At 44.4% G+C, this 23,201-nt stretch overlaps 1 protein-coding gene across 1 annotated transcript in view; it reads right to left on the reverse strand.

Annotated features, from left to right (window-relative positions):
• Positions 1–325: 325 nt before the first annotated feature.
• Positions 326–23,201, reverse strand: part of LOC139366199 (DNA repair protein XRCC1-like) — a 28,873-nt gene continuing 5,997 nt past the window's right edge. Inside the window, exons 5-17 of the mRNA XM_071103426.1 lie at positions 20,364–20,441; positions 15,972–16,095; positions 15,677–15,783; positions 14,724–14,892; positions 14,291–14,546; positions 13,635–13,751; positions 7,576–7,660; positions 7,300–7,408; positions 5,106–5,145; positions 4,129–4,265; positions 3,754–3,844; positions 3,436–3,511; positions 326–1,425 (exon numbers count right to left, since the gene is read on the reverse strand). Of these exons, the coding sequence (XP_070959527.1) occupies positions 1,318–1,425; positions 3,436–3,511; positions 3,754–3,844; positions 4,129–4,265; positions 5,106–5,145; positions 7,300–7,408; positions 7,576–7,660; positions 13,635–13,751; positions 14,291–14,546; positions 14,724–14,892; positions 15,677–15,783; positions 15,972–16,095; positions 20,364–20,441 (1,497 nt within the window). The 3' untranslated portion in view covers positions 326–1,317. The remainder of the gene's footprint in view (positions 1,426–3,435; positions 3,512–3,753; positions 3,845–4,128; positions 4,266–5,105; positions 5,146–7,299; positions 7,409–7,575; positions 7,661–13,634; positions 13,752–14,290; positions 14,547–14,723; positions 14,893–15,676; positions 15,784–15,971; positions 16,096–20,363; positions 20,442–23,201) is intronic.

Raw genomic sequence — 23,201 nt, forward strand, 5'->3', positions numbered from 1 at the left:
CAGGTAATGAATGTCTAAAACGGTATGCATTAATCTTACACCACTGACATACCCCCACCCAAAATTAAAATGATTTCTATTCAAAATAATCATGGCATAGAATTCAAACATTTGATCATAATTTCTCTTCTCCCTCTTGCTCTTCTTCCATTACTCTAATCCCCTTGACTGGAGAGGGAAACATGGGGAGAACTGAATTAGGGGGGGATGATAGAGAATGGAGGGATGGAAACAGAATATGAATAGAGGAAAGAAGGATGGGTTCCATTCAAATCCGCTTAAATCTGTCTAGTTGATCAATAAAAACACGCAGGGGGGTGTGCAATTCATTTAAAAATCAATTATTTTAATTGATCAAATATTTATTTTTGGGGGGGTAAATCTGAAAGCAAAGCTAAGATACTGTAATAAACAAGTCGAATCTAGACGGGATAAACAAGGATAATGAACACACATCATATACTTCCAGAAATAACCAAGCAAAAACAGGACTTATTGGATCCTCACACTTTTGCACACAATAGTCTCTGTGTACAGTTCAAACAGCATACAACATGAATAAAACAAAAGTACACGTAATTGTACAGCACTACATGCTACAAATTACACTACAATCCCATGTATTACGCCAAAGTGGACTTAATAAATAATAAGATGAGGAATACCAACCAATCCTTGAAGTCCATTTCCTATTCCTACCGAGCAACAAGGACAAAGGCCTTATTTTCTATTCATATTTCGTGGTCGTTGGCATCGAGTGTCAGTGACCTTAAAAAACGAACAAACACCTTTACGTCAGTAAACGGCACCCTCTTCCCTACGTAGTACACTACTATTGACCAGGGCACATAGGGCTCTTTAAGAGAATAGGGTGCCATTCCGGCTACACCTAGGACCCTCTATGTTGCTCCTAACACTAATACACCCTCCTCTATCAAAGCCAGTGGCCTTTCAGGACATGAGTTGTAACTGAAGTTTCCACATAGACCCTGAGGTAGTGGAGGTGAAGCAGAGAAATATAGTTTTAAAAGCCCTGAAAGAGAGGCAGATGGGGGAGTTATTTTTGTGCACCGGTAATGATAAGTCTACGAAGATATGCCATCTCTGGTAAGGAAACCATTTCATCCAGCTCTCTGGATGGCCTCAGGTAAAGTTAAGGCATTTGTACCAAAATGGCACAGGCTTGGTTTCATTTACCTGAGGATCTGAGAAGAGCTAGTGTCTATGGCTTCAATGTAAACCTCTCCTACCCTTTGGACAGGTACAATACTGTTGTGTGTGTGTTTGTGTGTGTGAGCACGTTAGCAAATGCAAGTCTCAAGGGACAACAGTGTAGGGCTGATATGGCAGCATCTTCTGTCGATCGTTGATGGCAAAAATCCATGTGGGTTTGACAAAGCTTAAATTACCATTCTCCATCAGTGCCTGTGGCAGAGAGGGAGAGAGAAAGCGAGAGGAAAATATGTCAGGAGGTGGGAATCTGTTTAATAATAAAGGGCTACAGAGACTGAACCAATATTTAAAATGGTACACCAAATAGGTCAACAACATATATACTGTATTTCAATAGCTCGTGACTTGGCAGAAGCACTTTCCATTGCAAATGAGCTGGCGTGGAACACAGATGTCTGTGTAACAGACCTACATCAAAAGGCAGCTAACCACGCATGTCCAATATCAAATCAAACATCAGTGATGCACAAAAAAGGCCCTGAGGTAGGTAAACAGCACATCAAAAGTATTCTTAACATAATCCATGTCCTAGAATCCGTCCTTTTGGGATATATTTTCTAAATATAAATAATACTTAGGCCGAACAAAGTTGAATTACTGTTTAACGGATGCCACGCCTCACTTTTCTCCACAACCCGAAAAAAATCAAACATAATAATAATCAGATGTGCTGTTTTTTGGACAATATACGCAGCTCTTTGTTAATCATGCACTGTCCGCTCTGCCTTGAGGCTTTTTTTGATGCCCAAGAGACCAAACAGACTCAGATCACGCGCTCAGATCATGTTCGAGCCTCATATTGGACAGTGGAACACACACGCTGGCACCTGCAGGCGACGTGCAGATGTTTCATTTCTCTCTCATGCGGTCATGGCTGAAGCCGGCGCAAATTCCTACTATTTGTGTGTCCAGGTTAAACATGGGACGTCCCGCATTATAAACAAACAGACGGTTAAATTCATGGTTATTGCATAATTTTCAGATCTATTAGAAGCGATTAATAGACAAAACAACAATGTCATTTAACCAATTAACTGGTAGTAGGCCAAACGATAACACCACGAAGGAATGTGTTTGAAGTGATGACGCGCCGCCTAGAACAGCTAGCGTGTCCAGCAAAGTACATCGCCAGTGGCACGCACATGCTTGTCGTGGCAGCCAGACGAGGCAGTCGAAGGAGGATGCGGTGAGCAAAGTTACTGGGCTCGAATTGAGTCACACTTCATCTATATAGATTGATGCTTCTAATTGTTGCATGTTATATGGATGATGATGAAAGGTTATACTCTATGGCTGGATTGATGTATTATTTTCCAGTCCCACATTCATTTGGCAGACCTAACTTGATTGACTCTTTCTACCAGGCCTATGAGAGGGTCTAATCGTATTTGTATGAATATTTTGTTAACGCCTGGGCTATAGAGATGCATTCAGATAATGAACTCATTATGCATCAACATTTCAATTTGATTACATTTATTTATTGTTAATCATTCCTGAATTTGGTAGGATATACAATTAAGTAGATTAATGAACTGATAATACATTCATACATTACTTTGTTTTCAATCATTTTTGAAAATGATAGAAAAATGCATTCTATTATACATCCGATGTGAATAATGTTAATTCATGTTAAATTGTGTATTTAATAATAATAATCTGAAAATCAGTCTGAAATGGAATATTTTGCCTATTGTTCATGTCCATATAGCCTATGTGTGGTAAAGTACTGTTATACCTTATCCACCTAATGATTATTATTTTTTTATTTTTTTACCCCACTCGCTCGCCTCACTTTTCTGGGGGGGAAATACGTTAAAACAGTGAATCAATTTTGTCTGGCCTCATTAGGAAAAATGTACTACTTATTTCACTTAAGATGATCACGTGATAGCTAGAGTGGCACCTCTATTTAATTCCAAGCCTTTCAAAAGGGGAAAATATCATTATACATGTCTCTGTCTCTTTTTTGGGCGCAGACTATGAATTGAGCACTTTACATAGATGACTAGCATTCTAACTCCCTGGAGTCATTACCTTTTAACAAAGAGATGAGACCTTTATAAGTGTGTGTGTTCCACAAATCATGTTCGTGGTGTGCGAGTGTGTGCCTGCCTGCTTGTGTATCGCACTCTCATATGTGTGTTTAACATCAATCAAGAGGTCTTTCGAAGGAAACAAAAGGGAGGTCACACTCACGTCTTCAAAGGAGTCGTGCCATCCCTCGCCGGTGACGACAAACTGGACCTTTTCACTCATGTAGTCCTCCACCTCCCTAAAGAGAGGGAGAGGAACAAAGAAGGAGAGCGAGAGATATGGGGAGGGGAAGAGGAGGAAGAGAGTGAGAAAGCTACACGTCTCGCCGGAGATCCCAAACACTGTACCTTTATAAAACAATGACACACAAGCCCTCATCCGCTGATCACTTGTATTACCTCTAAAAGTACTAGTAAAGTACTACTGTTACAGGAAAATCTGCCCTACTCTCATTCTGGAGTCGGTCTCTCTACTCCCTACCCGTTGAAGGCGATGATGTACCGCAGGAGTAGGCGCCTGTCATTGTTGGGGAACTTGCCATAGAGGAAGAATCGCTTTCCAGTTAGGAAATCTAAAGGGTCGTAAGAAAATGATAGATCAGCATGAGTGCAAGACTCCCTGTAAGAGCATTACAGTAATCCTCATTGTTCATCACTGATGGGAAAAAAAGAGAAGAAATGGTGTGCAATTTGACAACTTAACGTTTGCGAGTGTCGTGAAAAACCAGCGTGGCTTACAGAAAAGTTCTTTATTGATGTTGAATAACATGAACAATTAGCAAGAACAAACTGACACACACAGCCAGCACAGACCACACAGAGAGAGGCAGACAAGGTCAGACAGACAGAGACAGACCTGGTAACTCAGGGATGGGCTTGTCCTCCTCGGCCTCAGCGTCAGTGTTCTCGTCAGTCGACCCCCCAAAAGGGTCCTCCTCCTTCACTCCTTTTCTCTCCTTCTCTCCTTCCTTCTGCCGACTCGCGCTCTCCACCCTGCCGACGAGAGAGAAAAAAACTGTTTATGTAATGGGGGTTATGAAACTACTGATTGATGCTCTGCTGGTGTCCTTGAATGAAGAGACACCACACCTGTTCATTCTGTTGTGATGCAGCACAACAAATACAACTGACAGAACCAGACATTTCAGCCCACATACAAAAACCCACGCACTCTTCAGATTACTGAAAGAGCTCAAGAGCGAGGGGAATGTTTGATGCAAGACCATTTCAGTATGGCGGAGTTTAAGACTTGTATTGATGCTCTACAACAAAAATACTTTCCAACAACAAGCTCGGCAATTCATTTACATTCACGACGACAGCGCAATCCGACAACTAATTAATCAAAATGAGAACGGATGGAAAAATTATATGGCGAGTTGGTAACCACAGTAAAATAACAAATATGTGTAATAATAACCATGATGAGCAACAAGAGGATCAAGGTATCATGGACCCAGACCTTTGTGCTGTCTTGCCAACTCCTATGGTCATTGGGCAACTCCTATGGTCATTGGGCAACTCCTATGGTCATTGGGCAACTCCTATGGTCATTGGGCAACTCCTATGGTCATTGGGCAACTCCTATGGTCATTGGGCAACTCCTATGGTCATTGGGCAACTCCTATGGTCATTGGGCAACTCCTATGGTCATTGGGCAACTCCTATGGTCATTGGGCAACTCCTATGGTCATTGGGCAACTCCTATGGTCAAACCAGGCTAGGGCAGAGGCACTGTCAACCCAGAGGTCCTGCAGTAGGACATGGCTTCGACCCCCGCTACAGTCAAATATGAACACTATCCCATTCGTGTTCATTGGTGATGTTAGTTACCTCTTTAGCTCGTCCTCCGTGTCCATGCCAGACTCATCTTCTGTAGGAGACAGGAGAATAACAACATTATTACATCAGAAGAACATAACCTACATCAGAAGCATTCCATCTTACTAATCTACATTGGGTCATAACTTAAGTCTATACTACGCTGTAGAAACATGTAAGTGCTTCACCCATACCTCTCTAAGCTTTGCTCTTCCAAAATTAAAAGGCCTTGTACTTAGGCCCTAGTTAAAGGCTAGGTTTCCTTAATACTGTTCATATGTATTTTCCAACCAGTGCAGATGAAGGAGACAAGGAAAATAAGCTACTTCTAGACTATTGAGATCCACCCAGTCGCGATTCATTCTTCTTCCCTCTTTCCAGGCATGTGATGCGTTAGTAAAGACGTTCTCGGGCGCACTAATGCGCCCAGACCACTTACTCCTGGCCTTGCATTACCATAGAAATTAGAATCATGCACAAGTCTCTCGGCAGCGATTGCTCTACGCAAGTGCTTCTTTCACTCTCCTTGTCCTCTTGACACGCATCCCTCTCTTCCTGTCCTTTTTAATGGCGGCGTTGTCAATCCGTCCATCCCTCCACACAATTCATTAAAGCAGTCTTTTCCCAACTTCTCTCCCTCTGTCCATTTTACCCTCTTTCATGTCCATCCTCTTCAGTCTTTGTGGGGTTAGTATTTCTTTCTTCCTCGGCTAGCTACTAGAGCAAATGTATTAAGCCCATTGAGCGATTTCATTCACTACATGGCCATAGAAATACATTTACGGCAATAATGGCTGTCAGGTGATGAAACGAGTCTCTGGAAACGAGTATGGCCAGAGAGTATGTTCCTTTCTCCTATCCTTTCCAACACCATGTCAGGGTCCTTCTATTCTGACACATGTGATTCAGCTGCTATCAAAAGTGTGTAGTTGTCTGTTGTGAGAAAACTGGCAGCAATGATTTACACATAAATAAGTGGAGATAATAATGTCCGCTACGCAAATTAGTATCTGTTCTGTTGTTCGTTTCAAAAGCAATGCTGCACTGAATATCTGAAGTGATCCTGACTGGTTTAACTACAGCCTCAATGTTTAGGATGATAAACATGTCACCCTCAGAATCCTCTATCCCGCCCATCAGTCAAAATAACTCTTAGCTCATCTCTCCATTTCCTCTATCCTGGTTGTCCACTTACATTTACATTTGAGTCATTTAGCAGACACTCTTATGCAGAGCAACTTAATGTAGTGAGTTCATACATTTCCACACTTCCCCCTCCTTCCCAATCTGTTCATCCTTCCTCTCACCTCTGTCTCAGGTGTAGCAGGAATCTCTCTTAAGTAGTGATATATTTACACATTTTTTCTCTAACGATAAATAAGTGATAAATTACAGTAAAAAAACATTTGGGGAGGTGCTAGATAGAGCTGGGCTAAATGGACCAAAAAATATATTGCGATAAGGGAGTTTGCAAATCGCATGTTGAGTGCAGGAATGTCCACCAGAGCTATTGCCAGAAAATGTTATGTTCATTTCTGTAATATAAGCCATCTCCAACGTTGTTTTAGAGAATTTGGCAGTACGTCCAACCGGCATCACAACCGCAGACCATGTGTATGGCGTCGTGTGGGCGAGTTATTTGCAGATGTCAAAGTTGTAAACAGAGTGCCCCATGGTGGCAGGGGAGTTATGGCATGGGCAGGCATAAGCTACGGACAAAAAAAACGTGACGAGATCACGAGGCCCATTTTTTTAAGGCATATTAAAAAAAGTAATGTGAAATCCATAGATTAGGACCTAATGAATTTATTTAAATTGACTGATTTCCTCATACCAACTATAACTCAGTAAGATCAATTAAATGGTTGCATGGTGTGTTTACATTTTTGCAGTATAGAACAGTAGTATAGAACAGTAGTTCCTTTGAAAACTGTTGTTTCCGTATTAGCATTTTGAGCAATATGCTTGTGCTTCTCAGAATTCATCTCTCGCTCCTCCGTGCGCACAGTGGGGAGAGGGAGTGAGAGTCAGCAGCTGACAGCGAAACAAGGACAGGCAGATACTTTTATAACAGGAATTAAGATAATACATAGGGTATTACTGTTGACCAAATTATTTTAGAACAATCTACAGGAACACTGTGTAGCAAAATCAGTCATTTTAGGTTTATCGTCCCAGCTCCAATGGAGGTGTGTATAATGGAAACCTGGTTCATCTGCGTCTGTGGAGCCACCATACAGATCTTCCTCCTCTTTCTTGATGGGGGTCTTTTTGGGAGTGGGTTGCCTTTCTTCTTCTCTCCTCTTTTGTGGAGTCTGCCAACGACGGAGAGTGCAGTACCGGGGTGGGAAGAAAACAAATGCAATGCAATGTAAATCAGAACAATTACAGTTACTTGAAGCAGAATTGTGTTTTTTTTCTTTATTGGGTCATCATTTCATGTCATACTGCTAGGTCGTGGAACGGTTTAAGAAGCCCTTACCCTTCTCTCTTTTTCCTCCTCACTCTCTTCATCCTCCTCTACGTCGCTCCCCTCCGAGCTGGACGCCGCTCCGTGCATCAGGTACCTGGCAGTAAGAGGAATGCGGGAAAGAAGAGAAAGATCGCATTAAATAAAGAAATACAAAAAAAAGGGGGTGAAGGGAAAAGAAGCAAAACATCTGACTGGATAAACAAGAAGATTCCTACTAGATGGGCAGCAAAGGGATGATCACACTGGCTGGAATTCTGCGCAAAGGTTCCAATGTTGGAACAACACAAAATCCGAAGGGCGCAAAAAAGTTCCAGATGGACACAAAGGCTAGCCAGACACAGAACAGTAACAGAGTGCACACACGTCTCACACACAGTACCATAAATCAGCACCATGGACAGCACAGTCAATGCATCCACATACTTCCCTCTTCCTGTTAAGTGGATTTGTTTGACACCTGGGGGTGGTTCTGTCGCCTACAATTATGTATTTGCAGAATGTACATTTAACTGGGTGATATGGACAAAAAAAAATTAACTGATGCGATACGATAAATAGATTGATAAGTTTATAACATTAATGCGCACCAGTTTTTTGTATTACCCTTTAAACTACTACTACTAGTTTGATGGTTGTAGCATCACGTGTCCCATTAACAATCACACATATTAACAAAACGTATTACATTTCAAACTTCACATTTCTCTAGTATAGGCTACTTATCGTTATGAACGATATCAGCAAAATGCCTGCGATAAGTGATCGCTATGGTCGGTGTCGATCATTTTCGGTTTACCGTTCCAGCTCTAATGTAAAATATACATTTGACACACTACTGTAAATGTAATTGTACATGTCGTTTTGCAAACATTAGAAGTGCTACTACGCAAAGAAGAGAGGAAACACAAACATTTATGCACTACCTTGATTTCGATGTTTCGAGCTATGTTCTGTGAGGAATTCAAAGGCGGTCGAACTAAGTAAGTGTGTGGACGTTACGTTATTTTACTGGGCCTACATCTGCCTCCGTACCATCAATAGAACGTGACATACTGTCTACTGCAGTATCAAAGTCCTTTACTGACAAGACAAATGCCCTTGTTGGAATGGAACCAGGCCATTCACAACAGTAAATGGGTTTTGAGACACCTATCAAGGGGCGCCGGTGTGTCCGTGCCCTCCGAGCCACCCCACAGAGAGGGACTGAGAGGGTCCTATGACGGGCGAGCCTGGTGGCAGTGCCCTCTGAGCCACCCCACAGAGAGGGACTGAGAGGGTCCTATGACGGGCGAGCCTGGTGGCAGTGCCCTCTGAGCCACCCCACAGAGAGGGACTGAGAGGGTCCTATGATGGGCGAGCCTGGTGGCGGTGCCCTCTGAGCCACCCCACAGAGAGGGACTGAGAGGGTCCTATGACGGGCGAGCCTGGTGGCGGTGCCCTCCGAGCCACCCCACAGAGAGTGACTGAGAGGGTCCTATGACGGGCGAGCCTGGTGGCAGTGCCCTCTAAGCCACCCCACAGAGAGGGACTGAGAGGGTCCTATGATGGGCGAGCCTGGTGGCAGTGCCCTCTGAGCCACCCCACAGAGAGGGACTGAGAGGGTCCTATGACGGGCGAGCCTGGTGGCAGTGCCCTCTGAGCCACCCCACAGAGAGGGACTGAGAGGGTCCTATGACGGGTGAGCCTGGTGGCAGTGCCCTCTGAGCCACCCCACAGAGAGGGACTGAGAGGGTCCTATGACGGGCGAGCCTGGTGGCAGTGCCCTCTAAGCCACCCCACAGAGAGGGACTGAGAGGGTCCTATGACGGGCGAGCCTGGTGGCAGTGCCTTCTGAGCCACCCCACAGAGAGGGACTGAGAGGGTCCTATGACGGGCGAGCCTGGTGGCAGTGCCCTCTGAGCCACCCCACAGAGAGGGACTGAGAGGGTCCTATGACGGGTGAGCCTGGTGGCAGTGCCCTCTGAGCCACCCCACAGAGAGGGACTGAGAGGGTCCTATGACGGGCGAGCCTGGTGGCAGTGCCCTCTGAGCCACCCCACACAGAGGGACTGAGAGGGTCCTATGACGGGCGAGCCTGGTGGCAGTGCCCTCTGAGCCACCCCACAGAGAGGGACTGACAGGGTCCTATGACGGGCGAGCCTGGTGGCAGTGCCCTTGAGGAAAGTCCTTAACCTGGTCCACTCAGGCACGACTGAACGGCTAACGTTCACTATGAAAAATGTAAGTGGTTTAAATCGCATTAGTTTAGGCTGTCCGTGAAGCGAATATATGACAGAATAAAACAATACGTCTGGATGAGGAGAAAGAGGTGCGGCGGAAAAGCGTCTGGCTGTGGCACCCAGGTGAAACGAAGTTTCAGCCTCGACAGCGACAGTGCTAACCCTCTCACACACACACGCCACTTCATTCTCAATCAAAGATGCATTACCTTTTCCACACACACTCTCCAGCCCCTCAAGTCACCAAAACGACCGCTAAGATGAAATACGGCTATCAAGGGTCATCACTACTCACACTGTTACCGCACTATTCTGTGCATCGATTCCTCATATCCTACAGCACGGTTTAGATTGGAAAATGAAAAAGTAGAGGGTTTCCTAATGTAGTGTAGCAGGTGCACACAGGACTGGCTATATGCTTAGCTTACAGAGACGGGGTCTGAGACTCTAAGCTTCTCAATCCTCTTAGGGACACTTCACTTCATATGCAGTATGGCGAATTACCCAAAGAAATGTATTGAATTGAGTTAAGGAATAGAATTCTCAATGCTCTACCAGAGGGTAGGTCCTAAAGGAAAACGTATCCTCCCTCTATGGAGAGCAGTGCGCAAGAGTGATTTGTTTCCCTCTGCACTCAGAGGTCCCTGGAAGGCCATGTATTTAATCTGAATTGTGTGGGAAAATGAATATTAGTCTCGACTTCAGGGCCAAAAAAGAATGAATTACTTCTACAATACATCAGATTGAACAATATATCCAATTGTTGATTCGGGTAAGTTACGAGCCAAGGGCAGTCTAAATATCAAACAATAAAAGTAGAAAAATGATAGAGGACTAGCATTGTGGTTTTGAATAGGTAGCCACTGTGTTCCCTAGGCTACTGCATTCAAATGCACCTTTATTGGCGCCGTAACAATGACGACAGCACTGTAACCCGTTCATGGTCAATACGATCAGAATCGCTTCAATATTTTCTTATTTATTTAACTAGGCAAGTCAGTTAAGATCAAATTCTCATTTACAATGACGGCCTACCAAAAGGCCTCCTGGGGGGGACAGGGAATTACGCACAATCTGAGGGGAGGAATAAAGTTGTATTGGATCAGTTAAATTTGTCCTTTCATACGACAAATCCAATTATGAAAAGGTCAAGGGCTTTACTGGAGGAAAATGGTTATTTGCACAACACCAGTTCTTCATCACGATTTGTTGTCTCAGGTAATAATTGTAAAGAGAAAAAAAACTATTTAGGGAATAGAGTGCAATTTGCGACGCAACCTAGGTCTGTGATAACTAAAAGGGAATCTAAAAAGGTTTCCGAGGCACTTCAGATGTTACCAACGGACGGAACCTTCAATAATCTACACTAACGCAAAGTTTACTCATTTATTCCCCATTCATTCCATTGTGTTGCCGGTTTATCTTGATGCCACTTGAGGGAAGCGTGCGCCCCTCCTCTCCTCTTCTCTGTTCCTCCTTTCATTTTGAAGTGTTCTCTAAAGGACAAAAGGCCCAAAACATTTAGATGCATAGCAGTGTTCGTCTGGTTTGAGTTGGCCTGTGTGTTTGTGTACGAGCGTGCGACGACCGTCTCTCTGCGTTTGAGTATGTGTGTGTCTACGTCTCTCTCTGTGTGTGTGTGTGTGTGTGTGTGTGTGTGTATGAGCACTAGTGTTCTTCAAAGGAAGTGGACCCTTCAATTACCCATAGCAGATGCAGCTTTTAAATAAGGAATAAATCATTAGAGCTCCGCACTCCAAACAAGAGCTGCACAATAGAGACGAGATGGCTTGGATGGATGGATGGATGAGGAACGAGGGATGAGAGTGAGGATAGACGAGGAGGAGAGAGGGATTCTCTATACAAAAAGGAGAGTGGTTGAGGGAGATGGAGAGCAGTCTACAGCAGAAGGGGGTCAGTAAACACAGCCAAATAACGGCGGTAGTGGGTGTGTGTGTGTGTGTGCGCGTCCCAATGTAGAATTATGATGCCAACGCAGAGAAAAATACACACAATTAGTGTGTTAATACCTCAACAGTGTTAATTGGACTTATTTCCGCAACACCCCTTACAATAGTACTTTATAATTTCGCACACCGCTTTCAAATTAGATAAGCGGATATTCATTTGTTTCTGAGGGCCAATTACACAGACATGATGTCAATTCTGACTAAAGAAAATGAGCGCATTGTACAGGAGTAGGGAAATGTGTAGAAAAACATAGGTGACTGATGCAGGCAGCAATCACTGAGACCTGACCTAGCCTAGAAAGTACCAGACCTGCGTTCAAATACATGCATATTTTCACTGAACAAAAATATAAAACGCAACATGTAGTGTTGGTCCCATGTTTCATGAGCTGAAATAAAATAACCCCAAAAATGTTCAGACCCACAAAAAGCTTGTCTCTCTCAAATGTTGTGCATTTGTTTACATCCCTGTTAATGAGCATTTCTCCTTTGCCAAGGTAATCCATCCACCTGGCAGGTGTGGTATATTAAGAAGCTGATTAAACAGCATGATCATTACACAGGTGCACCAGTTGTGTCACACAACTACGCCAGCGCAGGACGTCCACATATGGCATCTTCACCTGCGAGATTGTCTGAGGGGGGTGCCGAGTTGTATTTATGTCTGTAATGAAGCACTTTTTGGGGATAAACTCATTCTGATTGGCTGGTCCTGGCTCCCAAGTGGGTGGGCCTAAGTCCGCCCAGGCACATCAATGGCTGCACCCCTGTCCAGTCGTGAAATCCATAGATTAGGGCCTAATGAATGTATTTTAATTGACAGATTTCCTTATATGAACTGTAACTCAGTAAAAGTATTTAAATTGTTGCATGTTTCGCTTATAAGTATTTTAAAATACACTTTTCTGTGTATTTGAGTAGTTTGAAATACACAGCCCAAAACAACAACTTTAAATATAAGTAGTTGTAAATGCATGTCAATACTTTCCAAAATTCAACTTGTATTTAAAAAAAACATTTTTTTTTGTCTAAACACATCGTTCAAAACGTATTTGAAATGAGGTCTTATTGATCTACAAATAGTATTTGAAACCAGGTCTTATTGATCTACAAATAGTATTTGAAACCAGGTCTCGAAACTACCCGTGGAAGCAGTGATTTCACCTCAGGTGACAGACGAGAAGTGAAGCCTTATGTGAAAGACATTTTCACTTTGAAGAAAGGTGCGGTAAGAAACCCTTTTCATATTATCTGAGGCCTTGCTTTGACTAACTCGAGATTCAGCCATATTCTTCAATGCACAGTTTTGATTGAAGAGAGATCTTCAATGAGTCCGCTTGTAGCGACAAGAATCATTAGTAGAAGTTAGACTGAATACATCTTCAGTGAGCTGCATGGGTACAGGTAAAGTCTTGGCAATAGGTGCTTATAAACACCATTAACTGCCAACTTCACTTAATTCACTGAATTCAAAGAAGCTTTCTGATAGAGAATGGGTGGCAATGAGTCAAAGGACCCATTTATTTGAAGCAGACTTAACAACACAGTCTAACTTCCTCCCCTCTCTCTCTGCCACCCTCCCCCTCGTTCTGCCTCCCTCAGTCTCCCCCTCGTTCTGCCACCCACAGTCTCCCCCTCCCTCCCCCTCGTTCTGCCACCCACAGTCTCCCCCTCCCTCCCCCCGTTCTGCCACCCACAGTCTCCCCCTCCCTCCCCCTCGTTCTGCCACCCACAGTCTCCCCCTCCCTCCCCCTCGTTCTGCCACCCAGTCTCCCCCTCCCTCCCCCCCACACACCCCCCCCCCCGTTCTGCCTTCTGCCACCCACAGCCTCCCCCTCCCTCGTTCTGCTTCCCACAGCCTCCCCCTCCCTCCCCTTACCGTTTGAAGGAGATCTTCTGCTTCCTCTTGTGACAGTCTAGCACCCACTCCTTCCGGACGATGACGCCCCCTGCTGACTTCACCTGGCTGTACTTGGGGGTGTTGGAGAAGGCACAGCTGGATAAAGCAGATGATAAACCCTTGGTTAGCACCGCTGCGTCCCAGATGGCATTCTATATCGTGCACTACTTTTGACCAGGGTCGAACGTGACCATGGCTACATCCAAAATATGGCACACTATTCCCTGTATAGTGCAATAAATAGGGTGCCATATGGGATGCAGGCACAGGAAGGAAGCCAGGGACAGCCCACTGCTACTATGGCAGAGTGTGATTAGGGTGATATGGTCTGCTTTGCTTTGCATGCTGTTATCGTGATACTCCTCTAGTTACACTAGTCTTGGTTGTATATGAGATGGAGAATATACTTGATAATATTACTCCTACAAACATTACTACCACTATAATACTAGCCCCATTGTTGGTTGTACTCCACACAATTCTTTTTGACCTGTTTCCAATATGTTCTTACCTCACTCTATTACCATTTTCATGCATCTTTAAATTACCAATAAGATTTCAGATTACAATGAGAACTCAACTTAAGAGTACTTCCCAAACTACTACCTCCCAGTATCTCCATCTCCTCCACTCACATGAGGTGTGTGGCGTCAGGGGTCCAGTCCGAGCGGTACTTGGCCCCCATGGCCAGGGCCTTGTCCCTCAGGTCCCCCCGAAAGGGGTTCTGGAAGCCACTCAGCACAAACACCACACCCTCCATGATCTTGTTGAGGGGAACGGTGGCCTCAGAGGAGCTGGACTGGGCTTTGGAGGGTTTGGCTCTGGGCTTGGCTTGTGGTTTGGACAGGCTCTCCTTCTTCTTGGTGTCTGGGGTTTTCTGGGCAGGGGAGACTGGGGTGAAAAGAATGACAGAGATGAGGAGAGGGGAAAATAAGAATATATAACTATCATGGTATTTGCATCGATTTATTAAACTTACTTTATTCACACAAGCATAGGTGAAAAATGTGTAGAGTGAGTCAGTGAGTGGCTAGCTGGATAGCTGACTGACTTGCAGGGTGTCTTTACCTTTGGCAGCGATGGGGCTGGGAGTACTGGCTGTGCTGGGTTTGGCCTTGGGTTTGGGGGTGGTAGTGCCCCGTTCAGGAGAGCCCATAGGGCTGGGTTTCTTTGAGGGGGGCGGAGCGAGGGCAGTCTGGCGCTCTTTAGTGAACTCAAACTTCCTCTTCACTGCTGCCTAGGAAAAAGGAGAGAGGATGGATAAAGCAATTTGTCCTTACGGTAAAACAATGAGAGAAATGCGTACTCAAAGAGCAAAGCAGATGAGAACACTCACTTTTCAATTAAGAAAACAATAAATTTAGAATGAAAACTGCTTATAATTTCTATAAGTGGGATAACTGACAGAAATGAGTAGAGAAAACAAACAAGCAAACAAATCGCAGGTCCTAATTATGTTTACACTTATGTAAATTAATGTGTAAGTGAGTAACATCGCCTCTCACTTGAAAGAATGTTCCATCTCCGAGCCTCTGGAAAAATGTACCACAAGCAAACATATGCCTCCATACTGTCATCTCTTTTCACTATCGATGATTTACAATGTTTACATTAAATCTATACTACATTAGCTACGAGGGCGCAGTCTACCGAACACAGCTGCAGGGCTAAAAAACAATCACCTTGTACCTCTTTTTAAAGAAATCAATATGGTGTCTGCCTCTCAAATGGCACCATATTCCCTATATTGTGCACTACTTTTGACCAAGGCCCATAAGGCGCTTGGCAAAACTAGTGCAATATATAGGAATAGAATAAGGTGCCATTTGGGACATAACTAGTATCATAGCCTGGAGATTCAGGTCAGTCCGCACTAGCATGGAAGGACTTAATGAATGATTCACCATCAGTTCTGGTCTTAGAGAAGCCAATGATGCATCACTATGGGCTCTGATCAAAAGTAGTGCACTATATAGGGATTACGGTGCCATTTGGGATGCAAACCAAGCCTTGGTCTTTACCTGTGGTGGGGGAGAGTTGGAGGACGGTGGGGCTGAGGAGTGGCCAGACCCTGATCCAGATTGCAGGGCGGCAGCTGCATAGCTGAGCTTCTCAGTCTGTGGCGAAACTGTGGGGGGAGAAGAGGTGACGAGACAGAGAGAGAAGTTGGTAAATATTGTTTCACATTTCTCACCCCACCAGCAGACCCTATGGTGCTTTTCGCTCACTCAATCACATCACATTAATGCGCACTAATAAACATGCAATCTGAAATTAGCTGTAACTAGGCCTTTAGCTTGAGTACAGTAGTAATACCCTTGAGCGCTGGGCTGGCTTTGGAGGTGCTCTCTCTGTTGAAGAAGAGGCTGCCTGGCTGTAGACTGGGGCAAGCCGATGGGGACTCATCCTTCACCCGGAACTGGCCCAGCTTGGTCAACTTCTGTCAGGGGGCAAGAAAGACAGTGTTGTGAGAGAGTCTGATCAGTCAGTCATGTTAGGAAAGCACAGGACAGTGCACATAAATATCATTTTTGATGGTATAAATTCCAGTTCACTCAAAATCAAAGAAAGTTTAGAAAAAAAGTTGTCTACTCTCTAGACTTAATCTAAAATTTATTTTTTGAATTGTATTCCTCAATCTATACACAATACCTCATAATGACAAAGCGAAAAACAGATTTTTGGAATTTTTTGCAGACATATTAAAAATTTAAAATAGAAATACCTTATTTACATAAGTATTCAGACCCTTTGCTATGAGACTTGAAATTGAGCTCAGGTGCATCCTGTTTCCATTGTGATCATCCTTGAGATTTTTCTACAACTTGCAGTCCAACTGCGGTAAATTCAATTGATTGGACATGATTTGGTAAGGCACACACCTAGTCTATATAGGTGTGTGCATGTCAGAGCAAAAACCGAGCCATGAGGTCAAAGGAATTGCCCGTAGAGCTCCGAGACAGGATTGTGTCTGCAGCATTAAAGGTCCCCAAGAAAACAGTGGCCTCCATCATTCTTAAACAAAAAGAGTTTGGAACCACCAAGACTTTTCCTGGGCTGGCTGCTGGGCCAAACTGATCATTCGGGGGGAGAAGGGCCTTGGTCAGGGAGATGACCAAGAACCCGATGTTCACTCTGACCGAGCTCCAGATTTCCTCTGTGGAGATGGGAGAACCTTCCAGATGGACAACCATCTCTTCAGCACTCCACCAATCAGGCCTTTATGGTAGAGTGTCCAGACGGAAGCCACTCCTCAGTAAAAGGCACAACAGCCTGCATGGAGTTCGATTTAAAAAAGAGACACCTAAAGGACTCAAACCATGAGAAACAAGATTCCCTTGTCTGATGAAACCAAGATTGAACTCTTTGGCCTGAATGCCAAGCATCACATCTGGAGGAAACCTGGCACCATCCCTACAGTGAAGCATAGTGAACAGGTCCCAGACGTGCTCAATGGGATTGAGATCCGGGCTCTTCGCTGGCCATGGCAGAACACTGACATTCCTGTCTTGCAGGAAATCACGCACAGAACGAGCAGTATGGCTGGTGGCATTGTCATGCTGGAGGGTCATGTCAGGATGAGCCTGCAGGAAGGGTACCACATGAGGGAGGAGGATGTCTTCCCTGTAACGCACAGCGTTGAGATTGCCTGCAATGACAACAAGCTCAGTCCGATGATGCTGTGACACACTGCCCCAGACCATGACAGACACTCCACCTCCAAATCGATAACGCTCCAGAGTACAGGCCTTGGTGTAACACTCATTCCTTCGACGATAAAAGCGTATCCGACCATCACCCCTGGTGAGACAAAACCGAGACTCTTCAGTGAAGAGCACTTTTTGCGAGTCCTGTCTGGTCCAGCGACTGTGGGTTTGTGCCCATAGGCAACGTTGTTGTCGGTGATGTCTGGTGAGGACCTGCCTTACAACAAACCTAATAGACCTCAGTCCAGCCTCTCTCAGCCTATTGCGGACAGTCTGAGCACTGATGGAGGGATTGTGCGTTCCTGGTGTAACTCGGGCAGTTGTTGTTGCCTTCCTGTACCTGTCCCGCAGGTGTGATGTTTGGATGTACCGATCCTGTGCAGGTGTTGTTACACGTGGTCTGCCACTGCGAGGACGATCAGCTGTCCGTCCGGTCTCCCTGAGGCGCTGTCTGAGGTGTCTCACAGTACAGACATCGCAATTTATTGCCCTGGCCACATCTGCAGTCCTCATGCCTCCTTGCAACATGCCTAAGGCACGTTCACGCAGATGAGCAGGGACCCTGGGCATCTTTCTTTTGGTGTTTTCCAGAGTCAGTAGAAAGGCCTCTTTAGTGTCCTAAGTTTTCAAAACTGTAGCCTTAATTGCCTACTGTCTGTAAGCTGTTAGTGTCTTAATGATTGTTCCACATGTGCATGTTGATTAATTGTTTATGGTTCATTGAACAAGCATGGGAAACAGTGTTTTAACCCTTTACAATGAAGATCCATGAAGTTATTATTTGGATTTTATTATTTGGATTTTTACAAATGATCTTTGAAAGACAGGGTCCTGAAACAGGGACGTTTCTTTTTTTGCTGAGTTTAGTTATATACTGAATGAGTCTATTGAGACTTAGTCTCAGTGGAGAGTGGGTGTCGTGGCAGAATCAGAATTATTTAGGTAACATTGATAAATAAGTATGCTTATGTGGGTGAAGTTACTTGGGCCCCAGAGAGGGGAGAGATCAGGCTTGTCTTCTTATGGGAATGTGTCTGTAACTATTGTATGTCCCCTCTGAGGTTGCCCTTATCTTGATCTACACTGCTCAAAAAAATAAACAACACAATGTAACTCCAAGTCAATCACACTTCTGTGAAATCAAACTGTCCACTTATGAAGCAACACTGATTGACAATAAATGTCACATGCTGTTGTGCAAATGGAATAGACAACAGGTGGAAATGATAGGCAATTAGCAAGACACCCTCAATAAGGGAGTGGTTCTGCAGGTGGGGACCACAGACCACTTCTCAGTTCCTATGCTTCCTGGCTGATGTTTTGGTCACTTCTGAATGCTGGCGGTGCTTTCACTCTAGTGGTAGCATGAGACGGAGTCTACAACCAACACAAGTGGCTCAGGAAGTGCAGCTCATCCAGGATGGCACATCAATGCGAGCTGTGGCAAGAAGGTTTGCTGTGTCTGTCAGCGTAGTGTCCAGAGCATGGAGGCGCTACCAGGAGACAGGTGCTCAAACGGTCAGAAACAGACTTCATGAGGGTGGTAATGAGGGCCCGACGTCCACAGGTGGGGGTTGTGCTTACAGCCCAACACTGTGCAGGACGTTTGGCATTTGCCAGAGAACACCAAGATTGGCAAATTCGTCACTGGCGCCCTTTGCTCTTCACAGATGAAAGCAGGTTCACACTGAGCACATGTGACAGACGTGACAGTCTGGAGACGCCATGGAGAACGTTCTGCTGCCTGCAACATCCTCCAGCATGACCGGTTTGGCGGTGGTTCAGTCTTGGTGTGGGGTGGCATTTCTTTGCGGGGCCGCACAGCCCTCCATGTGCTCGCCAGCGGTAGCCTGACTGCCATTAGGTACCGAGATGAGATCCTCAGACCCCTTGTGAGACCATATGCTGGTGCGGTTGGCCCTGGGTTCCTCCTAATACAAGACAATGCTAGACCTCATGTGGCTCGAGTGGAAGGCATTGATGCTATGGACTGGCCCGCCCGTTCCCCAGACCTGAATCCAATTGAGCACATCTGAGACATGATGTCTCGCTCCATCCACCAACGCCACGTTGCACCACAGACTGTCCAGGAGTTGGCGGATGCTTTAGTCCAGGTCTGGGAGGAGATCCCTAAGGAAGACCATCCGACACCTCATCAGGAGCATGCCCAGGCATTGTAGGGAGGTCATACAGGCACGGAGGCCACACACACTACTGAGCCTCATTTTGGCTTGTTTTAAGGACATTACATCAATGTTGGATCAGCCTGTAGTGTGGTTTTCCACTTTAATTTTGAGTATGACTCCAAATCCAGACCTCCATGGGTTGATAAATTTGATTTCCATTGATAATGTGTGATTTTGTTGTCAGCACATTCAACTATGTAAAGAAAAAATTATTTAATAAGAATATTTCATTCATTCAGATCTAGGATGTGTTATTTTAGTGTTCCCTTTATTTTTTTGATCAGTGTAGTATATGACCTAAGAGGCTCACTGTCTTTTCTTATCTTGTCCAGGAGGAAGTGTATTTGAGATGGGCGTATCTAGAATTGACAATTGATATATGCCATTGGATGAGGTAATGTTTTGGTCCTAAGTGGTACCAAGAACGACATAAGAACTTCGTTTAGGAGACCAAACTGAACGATAATTTATAGCTAAAGCTATCTGGCTATGGGATACTCCTCTTTCAAGTAAAATGTTCTTTGTGAACTGTTCCTAAGATCTGTGTTTCGTCATGTGAGTTGAGATGGGTGTGTCTTGGCTATAAATTATACTAAGAACTGTTTTGTAAGCACTCTCAGAGAATTCATTTATAGACACTGAATTGATCTAAGAGTCACAGGGCTATGGTGAAGCTCATATATAATTAAATATGGATTTTATAATATACTCTGACTTGTGTGTGGTTTGCTCTCTCAATGTTTAGTAATACAGGAAATTACCACGACATTGGCTATGTAGAAGAAGGTTAAAGATTGCGGCTGAGCTTCTCTTACCGGTGTTGTTGTGGTTGGTGGATCACTTTTGTCTGGTGGTGAATGGAACTTCACGAAGGCCACTCCGTATGCTATGTTCTGAGGGTGGAAAATGCCATTTGTCGTCATGTCGCTCCAACCTGAATCATTTTCATAAGTGTATACAATAGGAACTGTGCTGAGACTAGGGCTGTGACAGTCACTGAATAACTGTGTAGCTGACGGTTAAGGATGAAGACTGTCATCGACATTCATTTTTAGGATTTATAAAATGCAGATAAACTTTACCTAATAGCGGGAGTGTTCACTAATGATTCTAAGCAAATATTTTGCTAACGGTGTCTACAAAATGTTCTACATCTCCTCTTTCCAACTGTCCTTTGATGTTTGAGCAGCTAATCCCTAGAATAGTGGGGGTGTAGAGCGCTATAGGCTATGACACTTCAGTAAAAAAGCTTTGATGTGTTGACTTTCTTTTATACAATGCACATTTTCATTGCTTGCTAGTAAATAAATACATTGTTATTTAAAAAAAAAAAAATTGGATGTGTCTGACTATTCATTAATTATTCAACAGCGGTCGACAAGGTTGTTCTGGCTCCGAGGCCTACAATACACTCATGTGTCCAATGGACAATGCGCCAATCCTCTCCAACCTGACATGGTATAACTTCACATGTAATCTTTCCTTAATTTATAGACTAATCAATGCTGATCAGGCCCGTCCCTGGCCGATATGCTGCCCTAGGCGAGACTAAAAAAATTGCTGCCCCCCTATCCCACCAAAGTAGAATAGTAACCTGGGCAATATATACACACCGTGTCGTCCGAAATGCACTTTTATGAATACATATGTAGTAGCCTTCCATTTTTAAAACAAGCAATTTACCGTCAAACCCTGTCATTGTTACATTCATTTCTGTTAATGCATCTACTAATCACAGTAATTTACCGTTCACATTCCCGGAATAGAAACGTTTGCGGAGATCACAACTTGCTACACTTGTGAGAAATACGTTTTGGTTTATTTCATACGATCACATACACTCTCCATCTTAGAAATGAGCATGCGTCTGGTTTCTGTCCTGTTAATGTTGACGGAGCAAGCACGCCTGAGCACTGATAGAAAAACACTACATGACCAAAAGTATGTGGACACCTTTTCATTGAACATCTCATTCCAAAATCATGGGCATTAATATGTAGCCGGTCCCCCCTTTGCTGCTATAACAACCTCCACTCTTCTGGGAAGGCTTTCCATTAGATGTTGGAACATTGCTGCGGGGACTTGCTTCCATTCAGCCACAAGAGCATTAGTGAGGTCGGGCGACTAGGCCTGGCTCGCAGTCGGTGTTCCAATTCATCCCAAAGATGTTCGATGGGGTTGAGGTCAGGGCTCTGTGCAGGCCAGTCAGGTTATTCAACATAAATCTCAACAAAGCATCTCTGTATGGACCTCGCTTTGAGCACAGTGGCATTGCCATGCTGAAACAGGAAAGGGCCTGACCCAAACTGTTGCAACAAAGTTGGATGCACAGAATCGTCTAGAATGTCGTATTTCCCTTCACTGGAACTAAAAGAGCCTAGTCTGAACCATGAAAAACAGCCCCAGACCATTATTCCTCCTCCACCAAACTTTACAGATGGCACTATGCATTGGGGCAGGTAGCGTTCACCTGGCATCCGCCAAACCCAGATTCGTCCGTCGGACTGCCAGATGGTGAAGCTTGATTCATCACTCCAGAGAACTGCTCTAAAGTTCAATGGTGGCGAGCTTTACACCACTCCAGCTGACGCTTGGCATTACGCATGGTGATCATAGGCTTGTGTGTGGCTGCTCAGCCATGGAAACCCATTTCATGACGCTCCTGACGAACAGTTATTGTGCTGACATTGCTTCCAGAGGCAGTTTTTAACTCGCTAGTGAGTGTATCAGCACTCGTGGTCCTGTTCTGAGAGCTTGTGTTGGCCTACCACTTCGTGGCTGAGCCGTTGTTGCTCCTAGACGTTTTCACTTCACAATAACAGCACTTACAGTTGCCCAGGGCAGCTCTAGCAGGGCAGACATTTTACGAACAGATTTGTTGGAAAGGTGGCATTCTATGGCGGTGCCACGTTGAAAGTCACAGATCTTTTCAGTAAGGCCATTCTTCTGCCAATGTTTGTCTATGGAGATTGCATGCCTATGTGCTCGATTTCATACATCTGTCAACAACGGGTGTGGCTGAAATAGCCGAATCCTCTAAGGGGGTGTTCACATACTTTTGCATATATTGTGTACATGTCCTGCTTCTTGTAAATGTCAAATGTAGGTAAGTGCCCAGCTGGGCTTCTCAGTAATTTTTTCTTCACCTCCCACAGTAGGAAGTCAACAAAGTATTTTTTTTCTTTACATCCATTCAAATTATAATAGTTCCTCGCAATATTTGAGAAATCTTTCCAACTCTCCCCCTCGATAATCAGCTTTGTTGATAAATAGGCTGTTGTGTGTATTTGTTTCTATTTTAAGGATTGTCAATTTAATCGTCATATTATAGGATAGCTGTCCCCTTCATACTTCCCTTCATTCACTAGACAGGTAGCCTAATGTTTAGAGCGTTGGACTAGTAACCGAAAGGTTGCAAGATCAAATCCCGAGCTGACAAGGTAAAAACCTGTTATTCTGCCCCTGAACAAGGCAGGTAAACCCACTGTTCCTAGGCCGTCACTGGAAATAAGAACTTGTTCTTAACTGGCTTGCCTAGTTAAATAAAAGTAAATTAAAAAATATTATAGCCTACGTTTTAAGGCCAAGGTTATTTTATACGTTTTAAGTAAAGGAGAAATATTGTCTTGTGTCTGACATACACTGGTGGCTTT

Source organism: Oncorhynchus clarkii, chromosome 2 (assembly GCF_045791955.1).
Source record: "Oncorhynchus clarkii lewisi isolate Uvic-CL-2024 chromosome 2, UVic_Ocla_1.0, whole genome shotgun sequence".
NCBI classification, from domain to species: Eukaryota; Metazoa; Chordata; class Actinopteri; order Salmoniformes; family Salmonidae; genus Oncorhynchus; species Oncorhynchus clarkii.